This window comes from Myxine glutinosa, chromosome 1, assembly GCF_964187855.1.
Source record: "Myxine glutinosa chromosome 1, kmMyxGlut1.1, whole genome shotgun sequence".
Lineage (NCBI taxonomy): Eukaryota > Metazoa > Chordata > Myxini > Myxiniformes > Myxinidae > Myxine > Myxine glutinosa.
Window position 1 is genome coordinate 413,933,200 of NC_136261.1, and position 26,495 is coordinate 413,959,694.

Consider the following 26,495-nt stretch of genomic DNA (forward strand, 5'->3'; position numbering starts at 1 on the left):
ATTTTTAATCAAACTATCTTCGAATGAACTCAAAAATCAAATCAAAAATCAAATCAAAATCAAATCAAAAAATCAAATCATCTTCCTCTAAAAAAAAATTTTCCCTAAAAAATCAGTTATTTCCCAATCTTCTGATATCCACTCTAATCCATTTTCCTATCAAGTCTTACAAAAGAGCCTGGAAGAGAATGGAAAATCAAAAGCTCTATCAAAAGAACAATAGTGTGTTGTTCCAAACCCACCACAACAAAAAAACATCAGCCAAAAAAAAATCCTACTAAAATTCAATAGAACACCATTTAGCTCAATGCACCCTAATTCCTCATTTCACGAGTAGGAAACACAATGCCGCCTCTTGGGGGCCCTCCAGGGAGCGAAAATATGCTTCCCACTCATCCTATTACCTCCATCAAAAAAGAGGATATTACATTTAAATCCGTTTGTTTGTCTGTCTGCACAGAACAATTTTGATTTTCTCTGCATTCGTTGATATGAATTACAGGAAAATTCCATCACAGATAAACCTCACATGTACAATTTTGTAAAATCATAATCATGTCATTGATGACATGGTATAGGCACCATAATTGTTTTAACACAACAATCTTAAAATCACCGAGAAAAAAATCCTGGCAAAGATCCACAATCCCCGATTGCTGTGTCAATGGTAATATTACCGACATAACATATCAATATTGATTTATAATAAAACAATAAAATTAAGATATAATATCTCATGGCAAGGGGCAATGCCACCTCATGCCATGCCCGATGGTTCAGGGAAAACAATAACGTTTACCTGCAGGACATATGTCCACCCAGGCAAAACCTACCCCAGTCAGTTCAACAAAACCCCCCAAAAAACCCGATATAACGCTGATCTGGACCACACCCTACCACAAAACACCCACCAGCCTTTTCGGTGGGGTGGGTGGGGGGGGGGGGGGGGTGTAGAATGATGGATGATGAAAGGGATAAATTGCATCCAACACCAATCCATGTTGAACAAGGGAGGAATTCATGGTTAACATGCATCACATAGATTCATTAGTGAGACGAAATTAATCAGACAGATGTGAGACAGTTCATTGGAAAAAAAATGTCTCAAATGTTTCAGATGTCATGTTGCACTATGGCTGCATAATGAAAGCCACACTTTCACCAGTGGCTGCAGAATTGTCATCCTGTTGACAATTAAAAGTTGGAAAACCATCTCAAAATGTTTTGCCAAAAATCATAACCACTTCAAAATATTAACAATTTTGCTCCAATCATGCTCAAATTATTTTGAAACTCTATTTAACCAAGAGAAAAAAATGGATGGAAGAAAAAAAGAAGAAAATAAGACTAAAAAGGGAAAACGAGAAAAAAGAGAGAAAAAAAACAAGACCTGGACTCAGTAAGAGGCTGCAATAAGGGTTTGAGGGGAGGGGGGCGGGAGCTGGCGGGAGGGATGGGGGGGAGGGGAGGGCAGGACAGGTAATACAGGTGTTTTTTGGCCTCGGGGATGTTGGATGCTTCCATTGTGATGACTGCAACTTGGTTTCTGGGTCGTACCCATAAACCCAGGACTCATCACCAGTGATCACTGTGTTGAGGAAGCTGGGATCGCTGTTCACAGTCTCCAGCATGTCCTGTGCGATCTCCAAACGGAGTTGCTTCTGCTCAATCGTTAGCAGCTTTGGTACGAACTTCGCTGAGATTCTCCTGAAGCCCAAATCCTCCTTCATAATGGAATGAACGGTGTTGAATCTTGCAGATCGTTTCCACTTGGGAATCACCAAGCTTTACACAAAATTTGATGCAGTAGCGTTGTTCAAGTTTTTCCGTCATTTTGTCAAAAACGAAAATCCAACGGCGCTCACTTACATGTCCTCACTCATCGGCGGTCTGCCGTCGAATGACAGCTTCTGCAGGTGGGAAAAAATTCACGCGTGCGCATTAGGATCGCCTACATATGTGCACCAATCAACGCCTCCCTAGCTTCTTTTTTTTTACGCACGAAAAATAAAGGTCGGATACTTTTTGAACACAGTAGTATCAGCGACAATACTCCCAGTCTTAAAATGGAAGAGATGTTGAATAGAAGACTTAACTCAAAGACCCCCCTAAATGTATCCTTCCTTAAAAGAAGATGTCAACACGTTAAACTGGAACACGCTACATACAATGGGAATTTGGGTGTTCTTCAAGGAAAACCTCGATACCTTTGCTCATTTTTAAGAAAACAGATGGAGAGGAAGGTACTGATAAGAATAACGTGGTGTGTGATAATACTAAGGTAAAACAACTTCAGGTTTCTCTCGATGGAACACCTTATCTGTGAGATAGAGTGGACATTAATTGGGAAAATAATGATTATGCCAAAGCCTACAGGTCTTACCAAAAGGTGTGTGAAAGAAATGGTAATCAGGATCCCATTTTGGATATAGTCATGTTTAAAAGTCTATATAAAATCAATGCGATTGACCTGAGCGCTCAAAAGGAAACTATAAAGTCCAATAGAGTGGATACTTCCCTATACATTGAAAGAGGAGAGAGTGAAGAACTTGATGCATATTGTTTGCTCTTGGAAGAAACAGAACTACAGATTAATACGGATAATGGTGTTATGACTATCATCACATAAGTAAAAACTAGAAAATATATTTTCGTAATATATAAAAATGAGTAAAGTAACAACTGACGTATATATTAATCAAATCAATCATGATAAACTATCGTCTTGTGTTCAAAATCAAAAACCTTGTACGATTAATGTTCGTACAATTAAAAGAAAGGGTGATATAAGAATTAGTGTTTTGCTCACAAAAGTGCAGGTGAATTAAATAGTACCGGTTCACTTAGTTTTAAAATGTCAAAACCTATGTTGAAGAAATATTCACAAAAGGAGATAAATGGGGGATTTCTTCCATTTTTAATTCCTCTATTTGCCGGGTTAAGTGCAGCAGGAGCTTTGACGGGTGGTATTTCAGCAGCGGTAAAAACTGCTAATGAAAAGACGGACCAACTGGCGACCCAAAAAGAATTGGAAAGACATAACAAGGAGATGGAAAGACGCAAGGGGTCGGAGAAACAAGTTAGTGGAAGCGGTGTAATTGTAGATTTTGCTGAAAAACTTGAAGGCCTGCCTAATAAAGCAAGATCGTTAGTTGGAGATGCGCTTTCTTCTATCGCACAGATGGGCGTAAAACTAACTAAAAGGGGGTAATGGACTATATCTTTCTCCTAAATAAAAAGAAAATTTATTTTCGAAAATAAAATGGAGGAGTGATTTAAACATTTTGGAGAGAATACAACGTGAAATATAGAACTTGTGAAATATTGCAAACAGCGAAACCTCGATAACGTAAGTAGTTGTATGAGGGATGAATTAACAAAGCTGCCTAAAAATACAACGAATATTATTATGAATTTAGAAGCTAATACTGGGAATGGCACGCATTGGACTTGCATTCATAATAGTCGGGATAAATATTATTTCGACAGTTATGGGCTTCCACCGCCTCTTGAAGTAATTAAATTCCTACAGTATGGTGTTTTTCAAACATTTCAAGTCCAAGAAGTAAATTCCAAATGTTGCGGCCAATTATGTTTACACGTATTATTTCACCTCAACAATAATGGAAAATTTTATGGTATTATATTAAATCTTATGTAAAATGACCTACGTTGGAAAAGACGATTCTATCTTTAGGGGATCTCTGGAGTCGGATTTTTTTTTTTTTTTTTTTTTTTTTTTTTTGTATATTGAATCGAGGCTCGTGAAAGAGCTAACATTTACTTCACAAACAAATCAACCAGACAAACAAAATATATAAAAAGCGGGAGCGGAAAACAAGATGGGGAGAGAAGGTGAAGCACACAAACACAACATTTGAGAGCAGGGAGATGTGTGGAAGGGAGAGGGCTTGGGGGGAGGAGGCATGGGAAGGGGGGGGGGGTGGAGGGAGAAGTATAAAACACAAGGACACCAATGACTTCCAGGACAGAAGTTGGGATTTCAAAAAAGTGGAATTGGGGTGAAATTAGCGGGGGTAGAAAAGATCAAGGTTTTGGATGGGGGAAGATAAGAGATGGTGGTGAACAGCTGTTTTAAAGACCTGGAGGGTGGAGTGGGATTGAAGAGAGTGAGGGAGGTTGTTCCAGAGGCGGGAGAAAAGAGGAATGAAGGAGTGAAGGTGAGCAGAGAGTCTTGATTTTGGCAGTTTGACCATAAGAGGGTTGCAGGCAGATCTTGTGCGACCTGTAGGAATATTTGCGGGACAGAGCCCAGAGAGAGCTGGGGGGGCAAGGCCAGAGAGGAGTCGGTAGAAGATGGAAAGACCACCAACCTGCCTGCGGTGGGTGAGTGAGAGGCCCTTGGAGTTAGCTTCATCACGGGAGATTCCAATGATTCTGAATGCTTTGGTTTCAACAGCGTGAAGACGAGCTAGGTGTGAGGCAGGAGCACCAGCCCAGAGGGGAGAGCAGTATTCCATTGAGCTGCGGATGAAAGCCTTGTATGTGGTGAGGAGCTCAGGTGTGCCAAGGAAGGACTTCGCACGACGGAGGATGCCCAGTCGGCGACTGGCTTTGGAGGCCAGATTTGAAATGTGGTTTTCCCAGGAAAGATCATGGCAGATAGTGAGACCCAAAAGCTTGAGTGACAGAACTTCTTGGAGAGAATTATTCAGAAAGTGGATGGGAGGGTTGTCCAGTCGGTCTTTTCGGAGAGACATCGTAAGAGTGTGAGATTTGTCAGGATTGAAAGACATGTTCCACTTGTTTGCCCAGTCTGTGATTTTGTCCAGGTCTGCAGAGAGTGAGGAGGCAGCAGACTGCCGATCTGAGGGATGAAGAATGGAGCGACAGAGAGTAGAGTCATCAGCACAGAGATACAGAGGATTTTCAAGAGAGTCAGACAGATCATTGATGAAGACCAGAAAAAGGACAGGGCCTAGAACACTGCCTTGTGGAACTCCAGCCTGAACAGGAAGAGGAGATGAGAGAAACCCATTCAGGGCCACACGTTGACTACGACTAGAGAGGAAGTCCGCCAGCCATGCGTGGAGATTTCCATGGATACCAAAAGAGGAGAGTTTGGTGAGCAGAGCGGGGTGCCAGACCGTATCGAAGGCACGTGATATGTCAAGGGAGACTGCTCTAATTTCCTGTTTGGCACTGAGGACCTCCATCCATTGTTGAGAAAGCAGAAGCAGCATGTCCAGAGTAGAGTGTCCAGGTCTGAAACCAAATTGATGATCAGAGATCAAGCCATTGGAGAAGAGGAAAGATTTCATATCTGAAGCAATGATGGATTCCATGACTTTGCTGATAATTGGGAGAAGGCTGATTGGTCTGTAGTTGCTGGGATCTGTTTTTGCACCTTTTTTGTGCAAAGCGGTGATGTTGGCAGATTTGCAAGCAGATGGAAGATGACCTTGAGCAAAAGAGAGGGTGAAGAGAACAGAGAGAGGGAGTGAAAGAGCGGAAGAACAGGATTTTAGGACCCGTGGGCTGATGCCGTCAGGTCCAGTTGCAGAATCCGAGTCGAGGGTTGACAGAAACTTTTCCACCTTGTCAGGAGGAAAGGACACAGAGTCCAGGAGCAGCTGGGTACGACTGGGTATGGTGGGTACAGAGAGGGATGGGTTTGGGACACAAGATTTAGAGGCAAACACAGAGTTGAGGCATTCAGCTTTTTCGCGTGCGGAGTCAGCCGTGTGGCCATTTGAGGTGAGGGAGGGGATGGAGGGGGAACAAACACCAGAAACAGATTTGACCAGACGCCACCAGGATTTGGAAGAGGGAGACAGATAAGAGAGTTCGGTCCTGAGAACGGAGAGATATTGTTTCCTGGCTCTCCTGAGCGTGGACACACACTTGTTTCGGGCTTTGTGAAAGGAAATGAGATTTCCTTCCGTTGGATTTGCTTTCCAGGAGACGAAAGCAAGTTGTTTCTGGGCAATAGCCTCACCACAAGATTCCGTGTACCATGGACGGGAGGAAGGGTATGACAACAGAAGACGAGATGGGATAAATCTGTGCATGAGAGAGAGCAGTTTGCTTTGGAAGAATTCCCAGGAAGAATTTATGTCAGAGGCAGGAGAGATGGGAGACCAGTCCAGATGATTGATGGCTGCTTGAAGACCGTGCCAGTTGGCCTGAGTGAAATGCCAGACTCGTCGACGCTGAGGAGGCTCTCTGAGAATGGTCAGAGAGATGTCCACTTTAACAAGCACATGATCAGAAGAGCCGATTGGAGCAGAAGAAGAGCAGCAGACATTTTCAGGGAAGTTAGTCATAACCAAGTCCAGAAGAGAAGATGCTCCATTGACTGAAATCCGGGTCGGGAAATTGACAGTTTGTGTCAGTCCCAGTGAGTCACAGAAGTCCTTTGCTGAAGAGCCATGGCTGGTGAGAGAGGTACCCACACCCAGCCAACTGGCATGGTGACAGTTGAAATCACCACATATGAGGAAGAGAGAGTTGGGATGGGTAGATAGAAGTTGGTCCATATTCTCAGACAGCGAGATGTAGATGGAGTCATCACTGTTTGGTGGACGGTACAACACACATATGAACAAAAGGTGGGAGCGAAGGGGAAGCCGTAGCCAAAGGTATTCCTGGGGGTGAGGTGGAGAGAGGGTAGTGCAGGGCGAGTGAGGAAGAGAGTTTTTTATAAAGATAGCAACCCCACCTCCAGGACGAGGCTCAGGTCTATCATACCGGAGTAGGGAGTAACCTGGGAGAGATACCAAGGAATCAGAGACATCGTGAAGGAGGAAAGTTTCTGTTAAGCAGATCACGTCTGGTTTGTCAGAAGCAACCTGTATGGAGAGATCAGACATGTTTGAGCGAAGGCCCCGGATGTTTGAGGTCCATACTGTTAAGGAAGAGGAAGGGGGAGCATCGGATACAGAACAGGGGGGGGGAGCGGTAGGGTAAGATGTGGAAGAGGAGGAAGAGGTAGGGAGAGCTGTTGAAGGTGTGTCAGAGATTACAGAATAGCTCGGAGAAAGGGAAGGATGGGGCAGACAAAAGGTTTGATGGTGATTGGGAGAGGCGCAGTGAGGTGTTATTTGACGAGGGGGAAGAGCGAGGCAGAAGGTTGAGTGAGATGAAGGTGAAAGTTGGAAGGGGGAAGAAGCGGGGAGGACGCTTTGAGGGGGAGGGGTGAGAGGGGAGTCTAGGAGGGGAGGAGCGAGGGAGAGTCTCGGAGGGGAGGGGTGTGGGGGGAGATTTGAAAGGAATGGGTGATTGGGAAGATTTGGAGGGGAGGGGCAAGGGGGAAGATTTGAAAGAGATGGGTGATGGGGATGATTTGGAGGGGATGGGCAAGGGGGTAGATTTAGAGGGGAGGGGTGATGGGAAATGGGATTTTGGGGTGATGGGATTTTGAAAAATGTACGATTAATGGGAAACGAACATTTATTGCAAAATGAGTTTCTTGAGACATTCGAGTCAAAAATACGTTTGAGGACGCTGGAGGGAGGATGGAGTGCTGGAGAGTTTAGGGAATGAATGAAAGATGCACTATAAGAGATGGAATTTTTTTTTGGAATGAATGGATTTGGTGAGCAAGTCGAAAGCATCCTTTTATAGAAGAAGAAGAAAAAGGTGTTATAGAATATGACAGAATACAGGTCTTCAGGGTTCAGATGAGACATTTTTTAACAACGTGATCACAAACAGCGTGGTCGAAGAATGAACGAACGAACAACTAAGAACGAATAAACGAATAAAAACGGAAGGAAATGTTTTTGGGTTTTTTTTTTTTTTTTTTTTTTTGAGATTTTAAAACAAGGAAGTATGGGATGAAAAGACCGTGAAAACAGAGACCGGAAAAAAATTTCAGCGTGATCGGAGAACCACTGAGACAAAAACAAAGCCTAAAGCCAAGGTTGGACACAGTAGCCTAGTACTACACTTAGGCCTCAGAATACACGATGAGAAAGACCGACGATTCTGTACACAGGTACAAAAAACAAACGCCAAGAATACTATTAAAGACACCCCAATAGGTACATACAAGACCAGTTTCGACAAAAACACAATTGTGAAAAGTTACTTAACTTCGAAAGCGAGCGTGCATGGACAGCTTTGAAGAGACAAGACCTCCAATCTTGCGCATCATTGTTGATTTATCAAATTATTATGCAAAGGCCCAGGCCGAATGACAAAAATATGATAGAACTAAAAATATTCATATGAAAAATAGTTATAAATTAACCAATTATCCGAGCCCCACAAATGACAATTACTTGGTGAGATTAGGTGATTTATCTATATATATAAAGCAGTAAAGTATGTTTGTTTGTTTGTCCTCTTATAACTCGAGAACTACTCATCGCAGAGAAAAACCAAAGGCATATTCGGAATCAGTACGTCTCAGAGCAACTACAGCACACCTTAAATTTTAAAAAACTTCGGGTTTTAAAATTAGCGTATTAGTGCAGAAGCGCTAGCAGAAGAGGGAGGGAATCGAAGGGAGGGAGCGCAGCGCTCCCTCCAGCGCCACTGTATGTTCGTTTAATACGTACGCGCTTTGATGGGCGGGGCGTATGGCGTTCATGAAATGGTCGAATGCGGAAGTGCTTGAAGCCGTTGCGAGCGACTCGCACGATCTCTTGTCATGGTCCACAAGATTATCACAGAGACGTGCAGCTTCCAGCATTACGAGATATGATCGAGACCTAACTTTTGAGGCCAGTCCCAGCCTTCTAGGCCCCGTGGTTGGTTCAGACGACCCCGACAAAGGACGTGTTGGATTTTATCGCGAGCCGATTCGAGCGCCGACGTGCTGGCGAACAAAACCAGTCATATCTTTTTAACGCGTGGTTCGATTTTTTACAAAATAAACTTTTTCTTGAAGGGCTGAACCGTGCGCTCACAACGATACCGAGTTTGACCCTGAGAGAGCCGTTTTGCGCCGGCAAAGGCGCCTTGTTTTCCGTGATGACCATGTCGTGCTGCATAGATTACCATAAATTATAATGTATTACCGGCGGCGCGTTCCGTGACGTCACGGCTCACTTAATTGCAATTATCTCTGGGATTCCTTGGCCGAATCGTACCAACTTCTATATATATAAAGCAGTAAAGTATGTTTGTTTGTCCTCTTATAACTCGAGAACTACTCATCGCAGAGAAAAACCAAAGGCATATTCGGAATCAGTACGTCTCAGAGTAACTACAGCACACCTTAAATTTAAAAAAAACTTCGGGTTTTAAAATTAGCGTATTAGCGCAGAAACGCTAGCAGAAGAGGGAGGGAATCGAAGGGAGGGAGCGCAGCGTCTCCCTCTAGCGCTTCGCAGTGCCAGTGCTTCTGTTAGCGTAATTAGCGTATTTCGGAATGTTAATTTTTCAACTTCATTATTCGGAATCAGTACGTCCCAGAGAAACTTCGTAATGTTAATTTTTCAACTTCATCCGATTGACATGGGACCAACGGCATGTGACAGAGAGTGAAACATACATGCTACATTTATTTGACGGCAATGAGTTCCGACTTCCGGGTTCGTGCCGCCAACCCTGTTAGGCGCCTCTTGCGGCACACAGGGAATTACCAGTGAACTGGTACTCAATTTGCCGACCTCGGTAGGATGACAGGCTGAGTCAACCCCCCTGGTGTTAAGGGGGAGGAGGAGGGGAGGGGGAAGAGGAGGGGAGGGGAATGGGGGGGGAGGGGGGAGGGGGAGGTGAAGGGGGGAGGGGAAGGGGGAGGGGGGAGGGGCCCTTCTTCCCCCAGGCACCCCCACACCCTCCCCTCCCCCCCTTCCCCTCCCCCCTTCCCCTCCCACCCTTCCCCCTCCCCCTCCCCCCCATTCCCCTCCCCTCCTCTTCCCCCTCCCCTCCTCCTCCCCCGCCCGGCAATGCCGGGTACTTCTGCTAGTTACAATATAAATCCACAGAGAAAACGGCAGATTTTGATAAACAAGTAGAATTTACAGCCACAACACCCAGTTCTCCAGACCATACACCTTTTCATATTAAATTTAACACGTCACTTACAATTAAACTTTATAAAGAAGGACATGTAGTTTTTTTTTTGTTTTTTTTTTTGTATACAAGATCGAGGCTCGTGAAAGAGCGAACATTAATCACACAGAAAGACAAACCGACACATAAAACATATAACATCGGGAGCGGTAGACAAGATGGGGAGAGAGGGGGAAGGACACAAACACAACATTTGAGAGCAGGGACCGAGAGACATGGAGACATCGAGAGATCTGAGAGAGGGCGAGGGCTTTGGGGGGTGGGGGGGCAAGGGAATGGGGCGGTGGGAGAGGTATAAAACATATGGACACTGCCAGGACTTCCAGGAAAGAAGTTGGAATTTCAAACAAGGTGGATCTGGGGTGAATTAGCGGGGGTAGAAAAGATCAAGGTTTTGGATGGGGGAAGATAAGAGATGGTGGTGAACAGCTGTTTTAAAGACCTGGAGGGAGGAGTGGGATTGAAGGGAGTGAGGGAGTTTGTTCCAGAGGCGGGAGAAAAGAGGAATGAAAGAGTGAAGGTGAGCAGAGAGCCGAGATTTCGGCAGTTTAACCATCAGAGGGTTGCTGGCAGATCTTGTGCGACCTGTAGGAATATTTGGGGGACAGAGCACAGAGAGAGCTGGGGGTGCAAGGCCGGAGAGGAGTCGGTAGAAGACAGAAAGACCACCTACCTGCCTGCGGTGAGTGAGTGAAAGGCCCTCAGAGATAGCTTCATCACGGGAGATTCCAATAATTCTGAAAGCTTTGGTTTCAACAGCGTGAAGCCGAGCTAGGTGTGAGGCAGGAGCACCGGCCCATAGGGGAGAACAGTATTCCATTGAGCTGCGGATGAAAGCCTTGTATGTGGTGAGGAGCTCAGGTGTGCCGAGGAAGGACTTCGCACGACGGAGGATGCCCAGTCGGCGACTGGCTTTGGAGGCCAGCTTGGAAATGTGGTTTTCCCAAGAAAGATCATGGCAGATAGTGAGACCCAAAAGCTTGAGCGACAGAACTTCTTGGAGAGGATTGTTGAGAAAGTAGATGGGAGGGTTGTCCAGTCGATCTTTTCGGAGAGACATAGTAAGAGTGTGAGATTTGTCAGGATTGAAAGACATGTTCCACTTGTTTGACCAGTCTGTGATTTTGTCCAAGTCTTCAGAGAGTGAGGAGGCTGCAGACTGCCGATCTGAGGGAAGAGGAATGGAGCGGCAAAGAGTGGAGTCATCAGCAAAGAGATAGAGAGGATTTTCAAGAGAGTCAGAGAGATCATTGATGAAGACCAGAAAAAGCACGGGGCCCAGAACACTGCCTTGGGGAACTCCAGCCTGAACAGGAAGAGGAGATGAGAGAAACCCATTCAGGGCCACACGTTGACGACGACTAGAGAGGAAGTCCGCCAGTTAATATGATAATTGATAAATGGGGGTATGATATACCTGATTTGGGGTATAATTGGCTCTTTTCAATAAACTTGGAAGACCCAAAACGTTTTACTTGGTCCCGTAAAGAAGACTATTATCCGCTTGGTGAGTATAATGAGGTATGTGGAAACTCAATTAGTAAACACCAAATACATGAGTTAGGAAATTAAAAGAATATATGATAGCAAAGCAATGGTTTGCATGACAAAGAAGGAAGACAACTGGGTAACTATACAAAGTCAGGGAATACAAACCGATTTGGTAGTGGGAAGATGGAACGGTATTACCTGTCATATTATTAGTCTCCTTCCGGTGTACACCGGAGGGGAGTATAGGTTTGCACTCCATCTGTCCGTCTGTCAGTCTGTCAGTCCGTCATGCAAAGACAGTCTTCCGGACTTTTTTTTTGCTGATCTCCGAATGGTAATTATTTCAAACTTGGTACATGGTTTTCTCATGATAAGTTACAGATCAAATTCGAACCTCATGACGTTTCGATCATTTTTGACAAAGTTATTTCACTTTGAACTTTGGTAATTTCCCCAACAGTTTTCCGGACGACAGACTGCCGGTAGGGGACATGTATTGCAGCGCAATACTCAGAATGCTTGTTAATCTTACTTATATTTCAAAAACATAATTTATTATTTAATTTGAAATTAAATAATTTCAAATTATTTTTTATCAATTGTATGTATTCACTCCTCATCCCTTGTTACCCCTACTACCTCTTCCCTTGCTGCCTTTACCACCTCTTCGATTGTTGCCCTGACTTCCTCCTCTTCCTTTGCTACCCCTGCTACCCTTGCTATCCCTTCCCCTACCCCCTCCTCTACTACCCCTGCTATCCTTGCTTCCATTTACTTCTCATGCCTTGCTTCCACTTCTTCCTACCTCTCCTCTTCCCTCTTCTCCTCTTCCCTCGCTTCTAATTCCCTCTTCTCCTCTTCCCTCGCTTCTGATGCCCTTATACCCCTTTTACCCTCGCTTCTTCCTCCTTCATCTTCTTTCTTTCCTCCTTCATCTTCTCCCATTCCTCCTTCATCTTTGCCAATTCCTCCTTCATCTTCTTCCATTCCTCCCTCTCCCTCTCCTCCTTCTCCCTCTCCTCCTTCTCCTTTTTCTCCTTTTCCCCCTTCTCCCTCTCTTCCTCATCCCTTGTTACCCTTAAAGCATCTCCCCAGAGAACATTATACACATATTCATCTGGATTTTGAGCTATTCTTGTATTTATAATTATTTTTCTCACAATAGGATACCAATAAGATTTATTGATATTTCCGAAAAAGAGCTTTATATTTCATAACCCTGAGAAGTTCATTTTTATTTAATATTTTAAACAAGTCTCTATTTGTGGGCTTTACAATATCTGTATATGGCCAGTTACTAATTACAAAATTTCCCTGTCTATGCCCCCAATTCATAAGAAATAAAAAATTTTACCCCCTTTTCTTGCAAGTATCCTTGAATACAAAAATTATAATTCTTCTGAAGTCGTTTTCTTGCCATTTAATATAAAATATAAAAATTATTAATCATCTTCAATTGGGTCAATAAAATTTTTGAGCGTGCCAAAAACGCTATTACAACGTAAAAATAACGGTTTGGGGGTAATATTCTCATTCATTTCTGCATATATTGCAATAGGATTACTCGAAATAGAACCAAGTTTCCCAATACGCATAAATTGTTCTGATTTAAAATAACCGTGATAATCAAATTTATTAGTTATCCACTCCTCATCCTCCTCTCTTTCTTTCTGAATTAGTGTAAGAAACAATCTTTTTTAGCATATGTGTCATCTCAAAAATAAAAGAAAGAGTATTATTACTACATTTTATTTTGATGGTTGGTGCTTTAAACGATCGACAAAGTGAATTAAAACTTGACGGTGAAATAGGGGTTGGAACCGTTGGATACGTTTGAATATTTGCGGGAATTATATTTTGAACAGATTCTATATTAATCCCGAGCCACAAACTAGAATTATCAACCAATGATTTAAAAAAGTTCATTAGTTCATTTTTGTATATCCCTTCTCAAAATGACTTTTCCATCTGTATATTCTTACAATATCGCCAACTTTGAACTTCGGTTTTCTCAAATTAACCTTCTTTTCATATTCTAATTTTGTAACTGTTCATGTCGGGTTTTTTTTTGTCGATGAATGTACTGTATTATTGTAATTATCAAGAATATCCTGAATTTCCGATACCCATTGTTGAGAACCAAGTTGTGTGAATTTTTAATACAACCTCTCTTTCAAAGTATGATTAAAACGCTCAATAACAACCGCCTTTCCTTTATTAAAGGTACTGTATAATGTAAGACCATTCTCAAGATATGCTGTTGTAGAACTCAGTTCCCTCATCGGTCCATAACTTCTTTGGTTTCCTTTTACTTTTATTAAATATCAGTTGGAAGGCTAACATCAGGGTATTACCCTTCTTGTTTTTCAGGGGAACAACCCAGGCAAATGCACTCCTCAAATCAATAACGGTTAAAGCATACTTATACCCCTTATCATTATTTAGTTCAATTAAATCGGTAGACCAGATGTAATCAACGCCTTTGGAATAAACCTTTCTTCATTTAAACTTTGTGATTATAGGTTTATGTAACTCATTAGCTAAAATGACTCGTTCCTCAGGTTTAATATCATCCTTAGAGGTTAGTAGTTTTTTAAAGGCTTTGCCCCTTGTGAAACACCTGGATACCCAAGCCCGAATCTCAATTTAGCGCCTATCATCTTCTTCACGATAAACCTATCAACTTTCTCTCTCAACGTTGGATTTCGAATTAGACACAAATTATACAGCATTTCTCTATCGGCTTCATGTTTTTCATCCAATGTAGTGGCATTACCACAAGCAATATCATGCTCTCGACACATTTCATCAACCCTGTTTTTAAGTTTAGACCAAGGTTTAAAATTGTTTTCTTCATCTAATCTTTTATCCAAGTTTGTTCCTCAACCACAGAAGGAATACCTCGGTAGATGTAGTTCTCCTGGAATCCCCGTTGTTGTAAATTTAGTCCCTGACAAATACTTTTGTATATCACCCCCGCTTTTAGATGTGATGTATCGACACTTTTTAGCGCAGCATATTACACATTCTCCCTTTTCACAAACTCTATTCTTTTTATTTATATCGTGATATATTTTTAGATTTAGTTTGCTTTTTACACTTGACACAATAACTCATTTTATTATTACATTAATTATTATTATTTTAATTATGTACATGTTTCCATTAGATCGACAATCAATTCCATTGTTTAAAATAAACATTTTATCATCATAAGCTACCAGGGCCTTCTTGTTCATCTCCTCTGTATATAATTGGTGTTTATAACTTATCGTATTCATTTTTCTAAACTCCTCTTTCTTTAAAGTCAAACAATTATAATGATGTTCAAACTCAATTTCTTCTTCGATAACACCCTTCTTTTATTCCTTTTAACTTCTTTTCACATCTTTCAATATTATTATCATCAATATATTTATAAGCATAAGCCTTAAGCTCTCAACCCAATATATTGTTACGGACCGCGGATAGGATGTTGATTTGCCGAGCGGATGGCGCCGCGGCCCTAACAGTTACCCCGACTAACCCGATTCCTGAACGTTGGCCAAAATCGCGCCACAGATATTCAATGGGGAAAAGACAAAGGCGACACGGATGTGAAGAAGAGGAAGACAGAAGTAGGGAATACGAATATAATTTATTTGCTATTTACAACCAAAAGTAACCAAGGAGAAAGAAGGATAATAAAATAATTTACAGAAGAAATCAGAGACACAGTGCAATGCTAGCTTACCTACAGTCTTAATTAACCCAGGACAGAACAAACAAAAACGGACTCACACGGGGAATTGCAGAGTGGATTGGCTGGAAGGAGGTGGGTGGCTGGAGGGGGAGGAAGGCACGGAGCTGGCTGGAGCTTGATCCCGCACGAGATGTCGGGCTGGACCTCGACGGCCGCTGATGCCACCAATCCTGTCGTGTGCGCGGGTAACGGGTCGGAGCTGCTTGGTGGAGCCAACACGCTGGTGGGGGGTCTGGCATGACGGGTTCTCTCCTCTCGCTTTCTTAGTCCAACCCAGTCCAACAACTTCCTCTTTTGCTTAGTCCAACTACTTCCAGGCCTTTCTTTGTTCTGATCTCCTCCCTCCTCAACTCTCTCTGGGGGCCTCTGCCTCGGGTTATATCAGCCCCACCCTTGACCCTTCTGCGAACCTCCCCCAAACGTTCTTTCTCCGCCCTCTAAAGCCAAACCCTCGTTCTCGGTTGGTCGGCAAGGGCTGGTTCACTCCTCCCCTCTATGACGAGGTGGAGACACGCCCTTCTTCCCCGACCTTGCCTCGTGGCCAATGGTGGTTTTGGGGTGATTCGAGCTAGCCCCAGCCAAAGGGCAGCAATGGCGAATGAAGAAGACCGCCCAAAATGCAGTTGGCAATTGCAGCAAAGTGGACGGCAGATGAAATGCAGCAAAGTGGCTAAACCTGGCACTTGGAAGATGCCATGTCGGAGGGATCTACTTTATTTAATGCAGTGCAATGGAGTGTCAAATTAATGGAAGACAAACCCTTAGCCTAATACACATAATAAGATATAACTGTCAACAAGGGGGAAATCTATGATTGGCTAACGTGTGGTGTTTATGAACTAATTACGGGACGCACTTTGACCTTTATACATAACTGGAGCAAGGAGGGCGATACTTTTACAACAATTTACACAACAACAACAAAAAAAAACATTCTCATATCCGCAACACTGCACCCTCCTCCTCTTAGGCACGTCCCGGGCCTATGAACTTTTACCTTAGTGTGGCACGTAGGTGTAGTTCCCTCTACATTTAACCTGACCCTGAGTGCGACAGTTTTAAAACATAAATAAATATGTCCCGCTGCTACGTTGCACCCTACCTAACAGACTCACGCCCACAGCTAACCGAATTGCGGGTTGGTCTTCAAACTATACATTTACGGTGGGGGCGCATTATTTACAATGGCTCTGCTTTTATTTACAATACTAACCCAGGACCTGTGATTGTTCTTTTTGGGGGGGAGACAGTCTGCCCTGCATTGATGCACCATGAAAGCACCCAAAAATGCACCAAAGCACCCTCAAGCACCAATCGGTGCACAGTCATCACAATTCTCAATAATAAAAATAACTAAACAAACCCTGCTGGTGGTCTCTTGCTCTTCGGCTCCCTCTGCTGGCTATTGCTATCTTCCTGATGTTGCCATCTTCTTTGCTGGCGGCCTATTTGCAATAATAAAATGCACCCAACGTGTCCATTTTTATTTATTTATGGCCCACAGGGCCGACTAGTGTGGTTCACCTGTGGGGCATAGGTGCCCTGTGACCCGGGTCCGCCAGCAAGATCTCGGGCCTTCATGGCCGGTTCCAGCAGAGGGGCCATGCCCCAACCCATGGGGTCCATAAGTGGTGCTCGGCCACAGACATGTGGTCCATAAGGTGGTGCATCGATGCAGACAGCTGTGGTTGCGAGAGGTTCGGGCGCACAATGGCGGACTCACGCACGCTCCCCTCGGCGCCCAGTGGCGCACAGGTCCTCATGTGGGAGACAAAGGGGGAAAAGACAGATGAGCGAGGGGTAAGGTCACAAGGGTACACATCAATACAGGCAATGCAAGGCGAAGTGCGTATGGAGAGCGAAGTGAGAAAACCTCGTCCCTACCGTACGTCACCACACCGTCACCTACTCTACCCTTGCCCTTACCCCATATGTACAAAATCTACACATTTACAAATTCGTCGCTAATGTCACGTCTTCCCCATATTTCCCCTATACCAAATTCGTCTCCACAATCCCTCTATCCAAAATTTGCCATCACCCAATTCATCATCAATCCTCATAAGGAGGAAGAGATGGAACAACAAAGCACAATGTCACACCCACGTCATGATGCGTCTCACATTCCAAACATTTGCATCAAAAATAATTTAAAAAACCAACAAACCATGGCATGGTGTGGAGTACCATCGTTACCTCAGGTGAGTGGATGCAGATGGTGCGAGGAGACCTTCATCCTAACTACTTTCTAAATGACTTTAACACACTTTACACTACCCGGGGTCTTTCCCTGCCAATCCATTGGCCAACTTACACTATGGGTTCTAAAAACCAATTCCCATTGACCAAACTGTGGTGCTTCTCAATTTGGGGTCTCACTCCCCCGATTCATCTCCCTGTGCCCTTGCACAATTTCCGGGCTGAGTCGTGTAGCTCTCCCAGCAGGTCTACCCACCTGCACACATCCACCACTGTAGTTGCCACCCGAGCTTACCTAGCTCCTCACCCTAACCTATCTAATTGGGGAAGGCCCCTCCTGGCTCTGTCACCCCTTGGTGCCCTCTGGCACTGGGCTACCCGGGTCCGTCCTCCGGATCCTCGGGCCCCATCCACAACAACTACCGGCTCCCAGAGCCCACCTGCGGCCTCACCTGGCCGACATCCTCACAGTGGTGGAGTGCCCAAACCAACTACACACACTAACAGGCTACACGCCCAGCCATTTCCACGTCACTAATGCACCCAATCAAATACCATTCCTCCACCACGCACCACAGATGCCAATATCCAACCACAATTTACCTGTACCCTCTAACTAACACTTAAACTACCCTCCCCGGGTATTCGTGATGGGGGTCCATTCTTCCCCCATTCACACCTTCGCACCATCCACTCCACTCCACAGTTTCCACCATACTCACTCCACGACCATCCATTCCAATACTCCATGTATTCCACACTCCATGTAATCCATACAACCATTCGCCATTCACCTGTTGTTGCACACCTGTGCAATCACACCTGGTGCCACCTGCACCCTCCTTCCTTCCTGGACCATTTGGTCAACACAATACACATCACTATCACTCACTCAAACACTGCTCCACACACCTGTTCAGTTGCACACCTGTGCAATCACACCTGTTCCTCACACACGGCATCATCTGAACTACCTGTTGCCCTGCTAACTTAGTGCTCCCCGTCTTCCCTTTAAACTAAGCACATACCACATCATTATCATCCAAACTAATCTACCTGCGTCCCCACTACAGGTATCATTGTCACTACCTAATCTTACCGTTACCTAAGGTCATCTTCTCTAGATCCCTATCATTATCCTAACCCTCCCAGGCTAGTTTTCACTGCCAAACGCCATAAGACTAGTGCTCCTTTGCCCCCGTCTGTGAGAGATGGCAGAGTTGCCATCCCATCACATCGGGTATCTCAAACTACCAACCCCCCCAGTCCTCTGACGCTACGAGCCCCCGTCACAAGAGGTACTGGGTCCTGCCTCGGCATCTAGAGCCGAGGCGATCCAAGAGGGCGCCTGCTCGCTGGCATAAGGTCTTATCCGGTCAGCATGGACGATCCGAGGGAGGGCCCGTGGCCCCATTTTGATCTTAATGACCACGTCACACATTTGTGATAGGACGACTCCTGGGCCTTGCCAGGGGGAGGTGAGTTTTGGGCACCTACCCTTCCGCCTCCGAGGATTAAAGAACCAAATCTTCATCCCCGGAGCGTACTGACTCCCCTGGCTCCGGTCGTCGTACCTGCGCTTCAACTTGGCCCCCGCCAGATGGAGCTGGCGGCGGGCGAAGGCATGGACCCGCTCCATGCCTTCCTCCAGGTGACGTGCGTAACCCTCCCTCGGCGGTGTATCCGTGGTGTCTGGCACGGGACCGCATAGCAAGTCGGCGGGAGCCCGTAACTCCCGCCCATACATAAGCAACGCTGGACTGCATGCGGTGGCCCCGTGCTGGCTGGTTCGATAGGCCATTAATAAGTACGGGAGATGTTCGTCCCAGTCATCCTGACGGGTTGTGGTGAACAATGCCAGTTGTTGGATCAATGTTCGATTGAACCTCTCCACCATCCCGTCAGATTGTGGCCGCAAGGGCGTGGTTCTGGTTTTTCGAATTGACAGGAGTCTGCACACATCTTTTAGTAATTGGCTTTCAAAATTTCGACCCTGATCGGTGTGCAGCTCCTGTGGAATCCCGTGCCGACATACAAATCCTTCCACGAAGGCCTGCGCTACAACCCCGGCTTTTTGGTTGGGGAGGGCGTAGGCCTCCGGCCACTTGGTGAAATAGTCCAGTATAACAAGGATATACTTATTACCTTGGCGGGTGCAGGGCAGCGGTCCTAGAATATCCATAGCCACCCGCTCAAGGGGGGCCCCCACCTGATGCAATTGAAGGGGGGCCCTTATCCTCCGTGCTGGTCCCTTTTTGGCAGAACAGGCGTCGCATCTCCAACACCAGTCCTGTATGTCGCGCCCCATATTCACCTAATAGAACCTCCGACGGACCCGAGATATTGTCTTTGACCTGCCCAAATGGCCGCCGGAGCGGGTACCATGCACCTGTTGTAATATGACGTTCTTGAATTTGTCGGGGACTATCACCAGCCAGGAAGTCCTATCAGAGGGAACCTCCACCCACTTGCGATACAAGATGTTATCTTTCAACTCCAGGGTCTGCCACTGAGCCCAATACGCCTTTGTCTGCACCCCGAGGGGGGTGACCTCTTCCCCTTTTGGTCTTTGCCCCAATCCCACTCCTGACACCAATTGTTATGGACCGCGGATAGGATGTTGATTTGCCGAGCGGATGGCGCCATGGCCCTAACAGATACCCCGACTAACCCGTTTTTCACCCCCTCTATCTGATTCTCCTGGGCAGCCATTCTATTTTCCACCCCCGTTAACCCATTTTTCACCTCTTTTATCCCGTTGTCTAACCCCTCAAATTTATTGTCCATCTTCCCAATTTGGGCACTGGTACCCCTCGCTTCGTCCCTCATTGCTCCCATTTGGCCCTCCAATCGCTCACTATTCCTTTCCATCATTTGTCCCATTTCTCTGCTTTCCGCCCTTGATTTATCCAACTTTTCATCTATTTCCTTACTTTGCACCACGAAGCTTGCCCTGATTTGCGCCATAAAGAGGTCCAATTTCCCCAATGCCGCGGACATGGCTGCCGCAGCGCCGCTATTTTGTGCCTCTGCAACCACGGGCACGGCTAAATTTGGTGCCGCTACACCCACGTGCGCGAGGGCGCCATTTTGTGCACCTGACACCTCCTCAACCACCTCATTGCTCTCCTCCTCCATTTTTCCCACTTCGTCCCTGGGGTCCTGGGTCAATTCTACCCCCTCTAACTCTACCCCCACCAGCATCCGATCGCCTTGACTATCCATGGCACGACTCAATTTGGGATTTAAAAAAACAAATTTTGGCCACTCCAAATTTTGACCAAATTTTTTTTTTAGATGTTTAAAAATTTGGTTCGGGCCTCGAATTCCACTCCCAGACACCAATTGTTACGGCCAATTGTACAATTGGTGTCCCAAAATTTGGGCTAAATAAATTTAGTCCCAGGTTCGAATCCCACTCCTGACACCAATTGTTACGGACCGCGGATAGGGTGTTGATTTGCCGAGCGGATGGCGCCGCGGCCCTAACAGTTACCCCGACTAACCCGATTCCTGAACGTTGGCCAAAATCGCACCACAGATATTCAATGGGGAAAAGACAAAGGCGACACGGATGTGAAGAAGAGGAAGACAGAAGTAGGGAATACGAATATAATTTATTTGCTATTTACAACCAAAAGTAACCAAGGAGAAGGAAGGATAATAAAATAATTTACAGAAGAAATCAGAGACACAGTGCAATGCTAGCTTACCTACAGTCTTAATTAACCCAGGACAGAACAAACAAAAACGGACTCACACGGGGAATTGCAGAGTGGATTGGCTGGAAGGAGGTGGGTGGCTGGATGGGGAGGAAGGCACGGAGCTGGCTGGAGCTTGATCCCGCGCGGGACGTCGGGCTGGAGCTCGACGGCCGCTGATGCCAGCGATCCTGTCGTGTGCGCGGGTAACGGGTCGGAGCTGCTTGGTGGAGCCAACGTGCTGGTGGGGGGTCTGGCTTGACGGATTCTCTCCTCTCGCTTTCTTAGTCCAACCCAGTCCAACAACTTCCTCTTTTGCTTAGTCCAACTACTTCCAGGCCTTTCTTTGTTCTGATCTCCTCCCTCCTCGACTCTCTCTGGGGGCCTCTGCCTCGGGTTATATCAGCCCCACCCTTGACCCTTCTGCGAACCTCCCCCAAACGTTCATTCTCCGCCCTCTAAAGCCAACCCCTCGTTCTTGGTTGGTCGGCAAGGGCTGGTTCACTCCTCCCCTCTATGACGAGGTGGAGACACGCCCTTCTTCCCCGACCTTGCCTCATGGCCAATGGTGGTTTTGGGGCGATTCGAGCTAGCCCCAGCCAAAGGGCAGCAATGGCGAATGAAGAAAACCGCCCAAAATGCAGTTGGCAATTGCAGCAAAGTGGACGGCAGATGAAATGCAGCAAAGTGGCTAAACCTGGCACTTGGAAGATGCCATGTCAGAGGGATCTACTTTATTTAATGCAGTGCAATGGAGTGTCAAATTAATGGAAGACAAATCCTTAGCCTAATACACATAATAAGGATATAACTGTCAACAAGGGGGAAATCTATGATTGGCTAACGTGTGGTGTTTATGAACTAATTACGGGACGCACTTTGACCTTTATACATAACTGGAGCAAGGAGGGCGATACTTTTACAACAATTTACACAACAACAACAACAAAAAAAAACATTCTCATATCCGCAACAATATTCTGTCATTACCTTTCCCCTTAATTCATCCTTAAACTTTCCAATAACCTTTTTATTCTTTGAGGGAAAACAACTTATCAGTTGACTTATAATTGCTTGTATCATACGAGTCACTATCCTCAAGCATATCTGAATAAACATCTTCCATCTTAATTTCTAAAATGAATCTATCTGTATCCATATAAAGTAGAGAAACATTATCTTGATGTTTCTTCTTCAAGTTATTGTAAAGGTAATCATACATTAGTAATTTTGATAAATCAAGAACCGTCATTCCTATATAAATAGGTTTATCCATTTTAATACTCTTTTTGCAAATGAATAGCAACAAAGTTCTCTGAAAACACCACTTCTCTTTGAAAACTAGGTTTATTAATTAATTTTGCTGCTTGCTCCAAAGATGTAGTAAGTCTCATGTTTTGTCTATTTCTAAGACTTTCCATCGTCTTTCCAAATACAGAATTATTCATCAATTTATAAAAGTCTTTCTCAAAATCAGTTTTTGCTTCGGGTCTCCTTTGAGTGTTAAAATCAATATACTCCTTCATCCAATGACTTTGGTTAAACTGTATAACTCTATAGATTTTCTTTACTATCAATCCTGCCGATACATATTGCTTCAAGTTCCTTTGGTGTAAAACATAATTTTCTTTATCATATAATGTAGTAAGTAATTTTTCTGGTGGTTTACCTTTTATATTAAATGTTTGTTGATAATCACTTAGCCATTCTTCTTACGGGCATTCTTTGGTTGGGGAATATGGTAGGTCATCGTGTTTATTATGCAGGTCTTCAGGATATTTCAAATCAACCTCAAAATAATATCCAACTTCCGAATCGTCCAATTCTTTTTGTGAGGATGTAACAATGTTTTGTAACACCTTTTCATAATCTTCCTCTTCAACCCATTTAAGCCCTCCATAAGGTAGAGCTTGAGTAATAGCCCATCCATACAAATTATTAGCATCATAATACATCAGGTAAGAACTATCTTTCGTATCATCATAAGTGGGAAGATACCTATTGTTTGCTTTAGCATATCTCTTAGAACATACTTGTGATATTCCTCCTCTTTTAGCCTCTTCCATCATCAAAAGCATATCTTCATCACTGATTAAATCCAACTTCTGTTTTGTCATTTTTAATATGGCACTCCAAGCAAATCCAGGGACGGTGTAGTAGTGGACAGGATCTAACCCGTATGACTGTTTATTATGGCAAACTGTTCTAAAGGTTTCAAAGACGTCAGCTAGTAGTAAGAAGTCGGTTTTAAGATATAAATCATGATACTCTCCAAGGTTCTTTATGTTAAACGTTTTCCAAATATTTTGTGCTTGAGTATATTCTTTATCAGTTATATGACATTTATTTAACTTGTTATAGAAACATTATTTTGGGGGAAGTTGTGTTTCTTTAAATCTCTCAAATGAATCCATGTAATCATATGGGTATATTCCCTTTTGTGATAAGAGTTAAATTTCTTTTTTGGCTGATATATACTCTGAAAGACATGGAAAGTTTTTAATATTTGATGCCCATGTAGATAATAATGGACTTGCCATAAATTTAAATGAGTCAAGAAACCTGATGTGAGTCATATCATATATATCTTTACCTTTTTCTTTGTCAAATCCTATTTTTGTGTGGATTGTTTTTGTGAATGAAATGTAGTCCTGATCCATGGTAGGAATTGCTGAAATGTATTCGAACGTCTTTGAAAGCCCCTCAAAAAATAGATGTGTGTCATAATGAGCATTGTTATGAAGAAAGACCGGAATAAAGGTGGAGGATTTATAATTAAGATTACAGTCTCGATGGGCCGGACCTCTATATTTACCGGTGAGATGACCATGGTTTCTAACCTTTGGCCCCCCAGTAACTATCTTCGCATCAATTTCTTTTCCACAAATATGACAGATGCTATTTGGTTGCTTAAATTCTGTTTCTTTTTCTTTTGTTAGGGGGTTCATCGGTTTATTGGTTAATCTCATTATCTTTCTTAAGCAAAGACAGTCCTTTTCTAATAGTTTTATAAACTCAGAAGCCACATCTTCTCCTCTATAAAGTCCTTGTTGGTTGTATTTGTCACCAACGGATGATTTGATATATTAACAGAAACCACAAGGAGTATGTTTTTGATATTTATTAGTGGATGTTTCGTTTGGTTTTGAAGAAGCGTCATTTATCTTTTCAAGAATACACTCAAAGTCAGCATATATCACGAATGGATGTTTTATAGTTTTATCGAAATCTTTGTACGTTATGTTTGAACCTTCTTAAGGCATAGTAATTCTGATGGCTTTATGTTTACCACAGAATTCTGAGTGTTGGTCTAACGCTTCTTGGCTCCTGTGGGAGAGGGAGTGACATCGCACTGGTAAACCGGTAACATTTAAACCGGTGGTATATTTTGCCATGATGTTTACTTGCTTGTGAAGAAATTAATCTTGAATTTTTTTTGATGTAAGCGTAATGTGAATTTTCTCCGGTAGTATATTTTGCCATGATGTTTACTTGCTTGTGAAGAAATTAATCTTGAATTTTTTTTGATGTAAGCGTAATGTGAATTTTCTCCTGAATTATAACATAAAAGGTTAAAATGAGTTTCATCATTTTTATAGTTATCAGAAATGTACAATTTCTGAACATTGCTTTTATCCATTAGACCATAAACATTAACAAATAGATTATTCATCTTCTCAAATTTAGGAATATCTTTCAAGGGCATTGGAAATGGTAAACCGGTAACATTTAACTCATTTTAATATTTCTCATAATGCGATACCCTTTGGACATGATGTTTAGCGGGATGTCGGTGTGCAAGAACAACCCATGGAAAATATTTCTTATCTTTGTTTTGAATATTAATAACTGCATTTTTATTTTTTATAATTAGGGGGTTTGATTTTAGACATGTATATCGATGAAAAGTATTCCAGTAATAGTAAATCCACTACCCACAAGCGAATGATCCACCTGTTCTTCTTGTTCTACAAGTTTATCATAAACGTCCGTTAATAAGAACCCCTGGAGTGATGCGATAAAGTAATGTTTTGTTCTCATACAGTGTTCTACAACAAGATCCTCTTTTTCAGTAATCGATTTTTTCAATTACATTTTGACTCCCATATAAAATTTAAGGGGCATAATCTCAGCCAACGTATTCTTTACATAGCTTTCAACGGCGGGTTTGACTGCGGGTTTTTATTCTAATATGGCCCTTAAATGCTCCATCACAGTCCTTAATAGTGTACCCCAACAACTTTATGTGTTTTTTTGATTTAGGATGAGAGGGAAAGCACGTCTTCAAGATGGGCTTACTACCACATACCTTACAATATATTCTTTCTGGTTCAGGTGGGGCAATCATGTGTAAAGATTTGCATGTGTGTTTGTGGGATTTAAGATGTCATTTTTTTATACAAGATCGAGGCTCGTGAAAGAGCTAACATTAATCAAAAGTCGAACCGACACATAAAACACCAAATAAGTGGAGCGTTAGACAAGATGGGGAGAGAGGGGGAAGGACACAAACACAACATTTGAGAGCAGGGACATCGAGAGAAATTTGGGTGGGGGAGGGCTAGGGGGGGGGGGGGGATGGGAGAGGTATAAAACATATGGACACTGCAAGGACTTCCAGGAAAGAAGTTGGAATTTCAAAAAAAGTGTATCTGGGGTGAATTAGCGGGGGTAGAAAAGATCAAGGTTTTGGATGGGGGAAGATAAGAGATGGTGGTGAACAGCTGTTTTAAAGACCTGGAGGGAGGAGTGGGATTGAAGGGAGTGGGGGAGTTTGTTCCAGAGGTGGGAGAAAAGGGGAATGAAAGAGTGAAGGTGAGCAGAGAGCCTATATTTTGGCAGTTTAACCATTAGAGGGTTGCTGGCAGATCTTGTGCGACCTGTAGGAATATTAGGGGGACAGACCACAGAGAGAGCTGGGGGAGCAAGGCCGGAGAGGAGTCGGTAGAAGACAGAAAGACCACCAACCTGCCTGCGGTGAGTGAGTGAAAGGCCCTCGGAGTTAGCTTCATTGCGGGAGATTCCAATGATTCTGAAAGCTTTGGTTTCAACAGCTTTAAGCTGAGCTAGGTGTGAGGCAGGAGCACCGGCCCAGAGAAGGGAACAGTATTCCATTGAGCTGCAGATGAAAGCCTTGCATGTGGTGAGGAGCTCAGGTGTGCCAAGGAAGGACTTCTCCTGGTGGAGGACGCCCAGTCGGCGACTGGCTTTGAGGGCCAGCTTGGAAATGTGGTTTTCCCAAGAAAGATCATGGCAGATAGTGAGACCCAAAAGCTTGAGTGACAGAACTTCTTGGAGAGGATTGTTGAGAAAGTAGATGGGAGGGTTTTCCAGTCGGTCTTTTCGGAGAGACATAGTATGAGTGTGAGATTTGT

The 26,495-nt window shown here is 43.9% G+C and overlaps 1 protein-coding gene across 1 annotated transcript in view; it reads right to left on the reverse strand.

Moving 5' to 3' along the window:
• Positions 1 to 1,398: 1,398 nt before the first annotated feature.
• LOC144888255 (uncharacterized) overlaps positions 1,399 to 26,495 on the reverse strand; it is a 46,606-nt gene continuing 21,509 nt past the window's right edge. Inside the window, exon 3 of the mRNA XM_078770544.1 lies at positions 1,399 to 1,910. Coding sequence (XP_078626670.1) covers positions 1,876 to 1,910 — 35 coding nt within the window. The 3' untranslated portion in view covers positions 1,399 to 1,875. The remainder of the gene's footprint in view (positions 1,911 to 26,495) is intronic.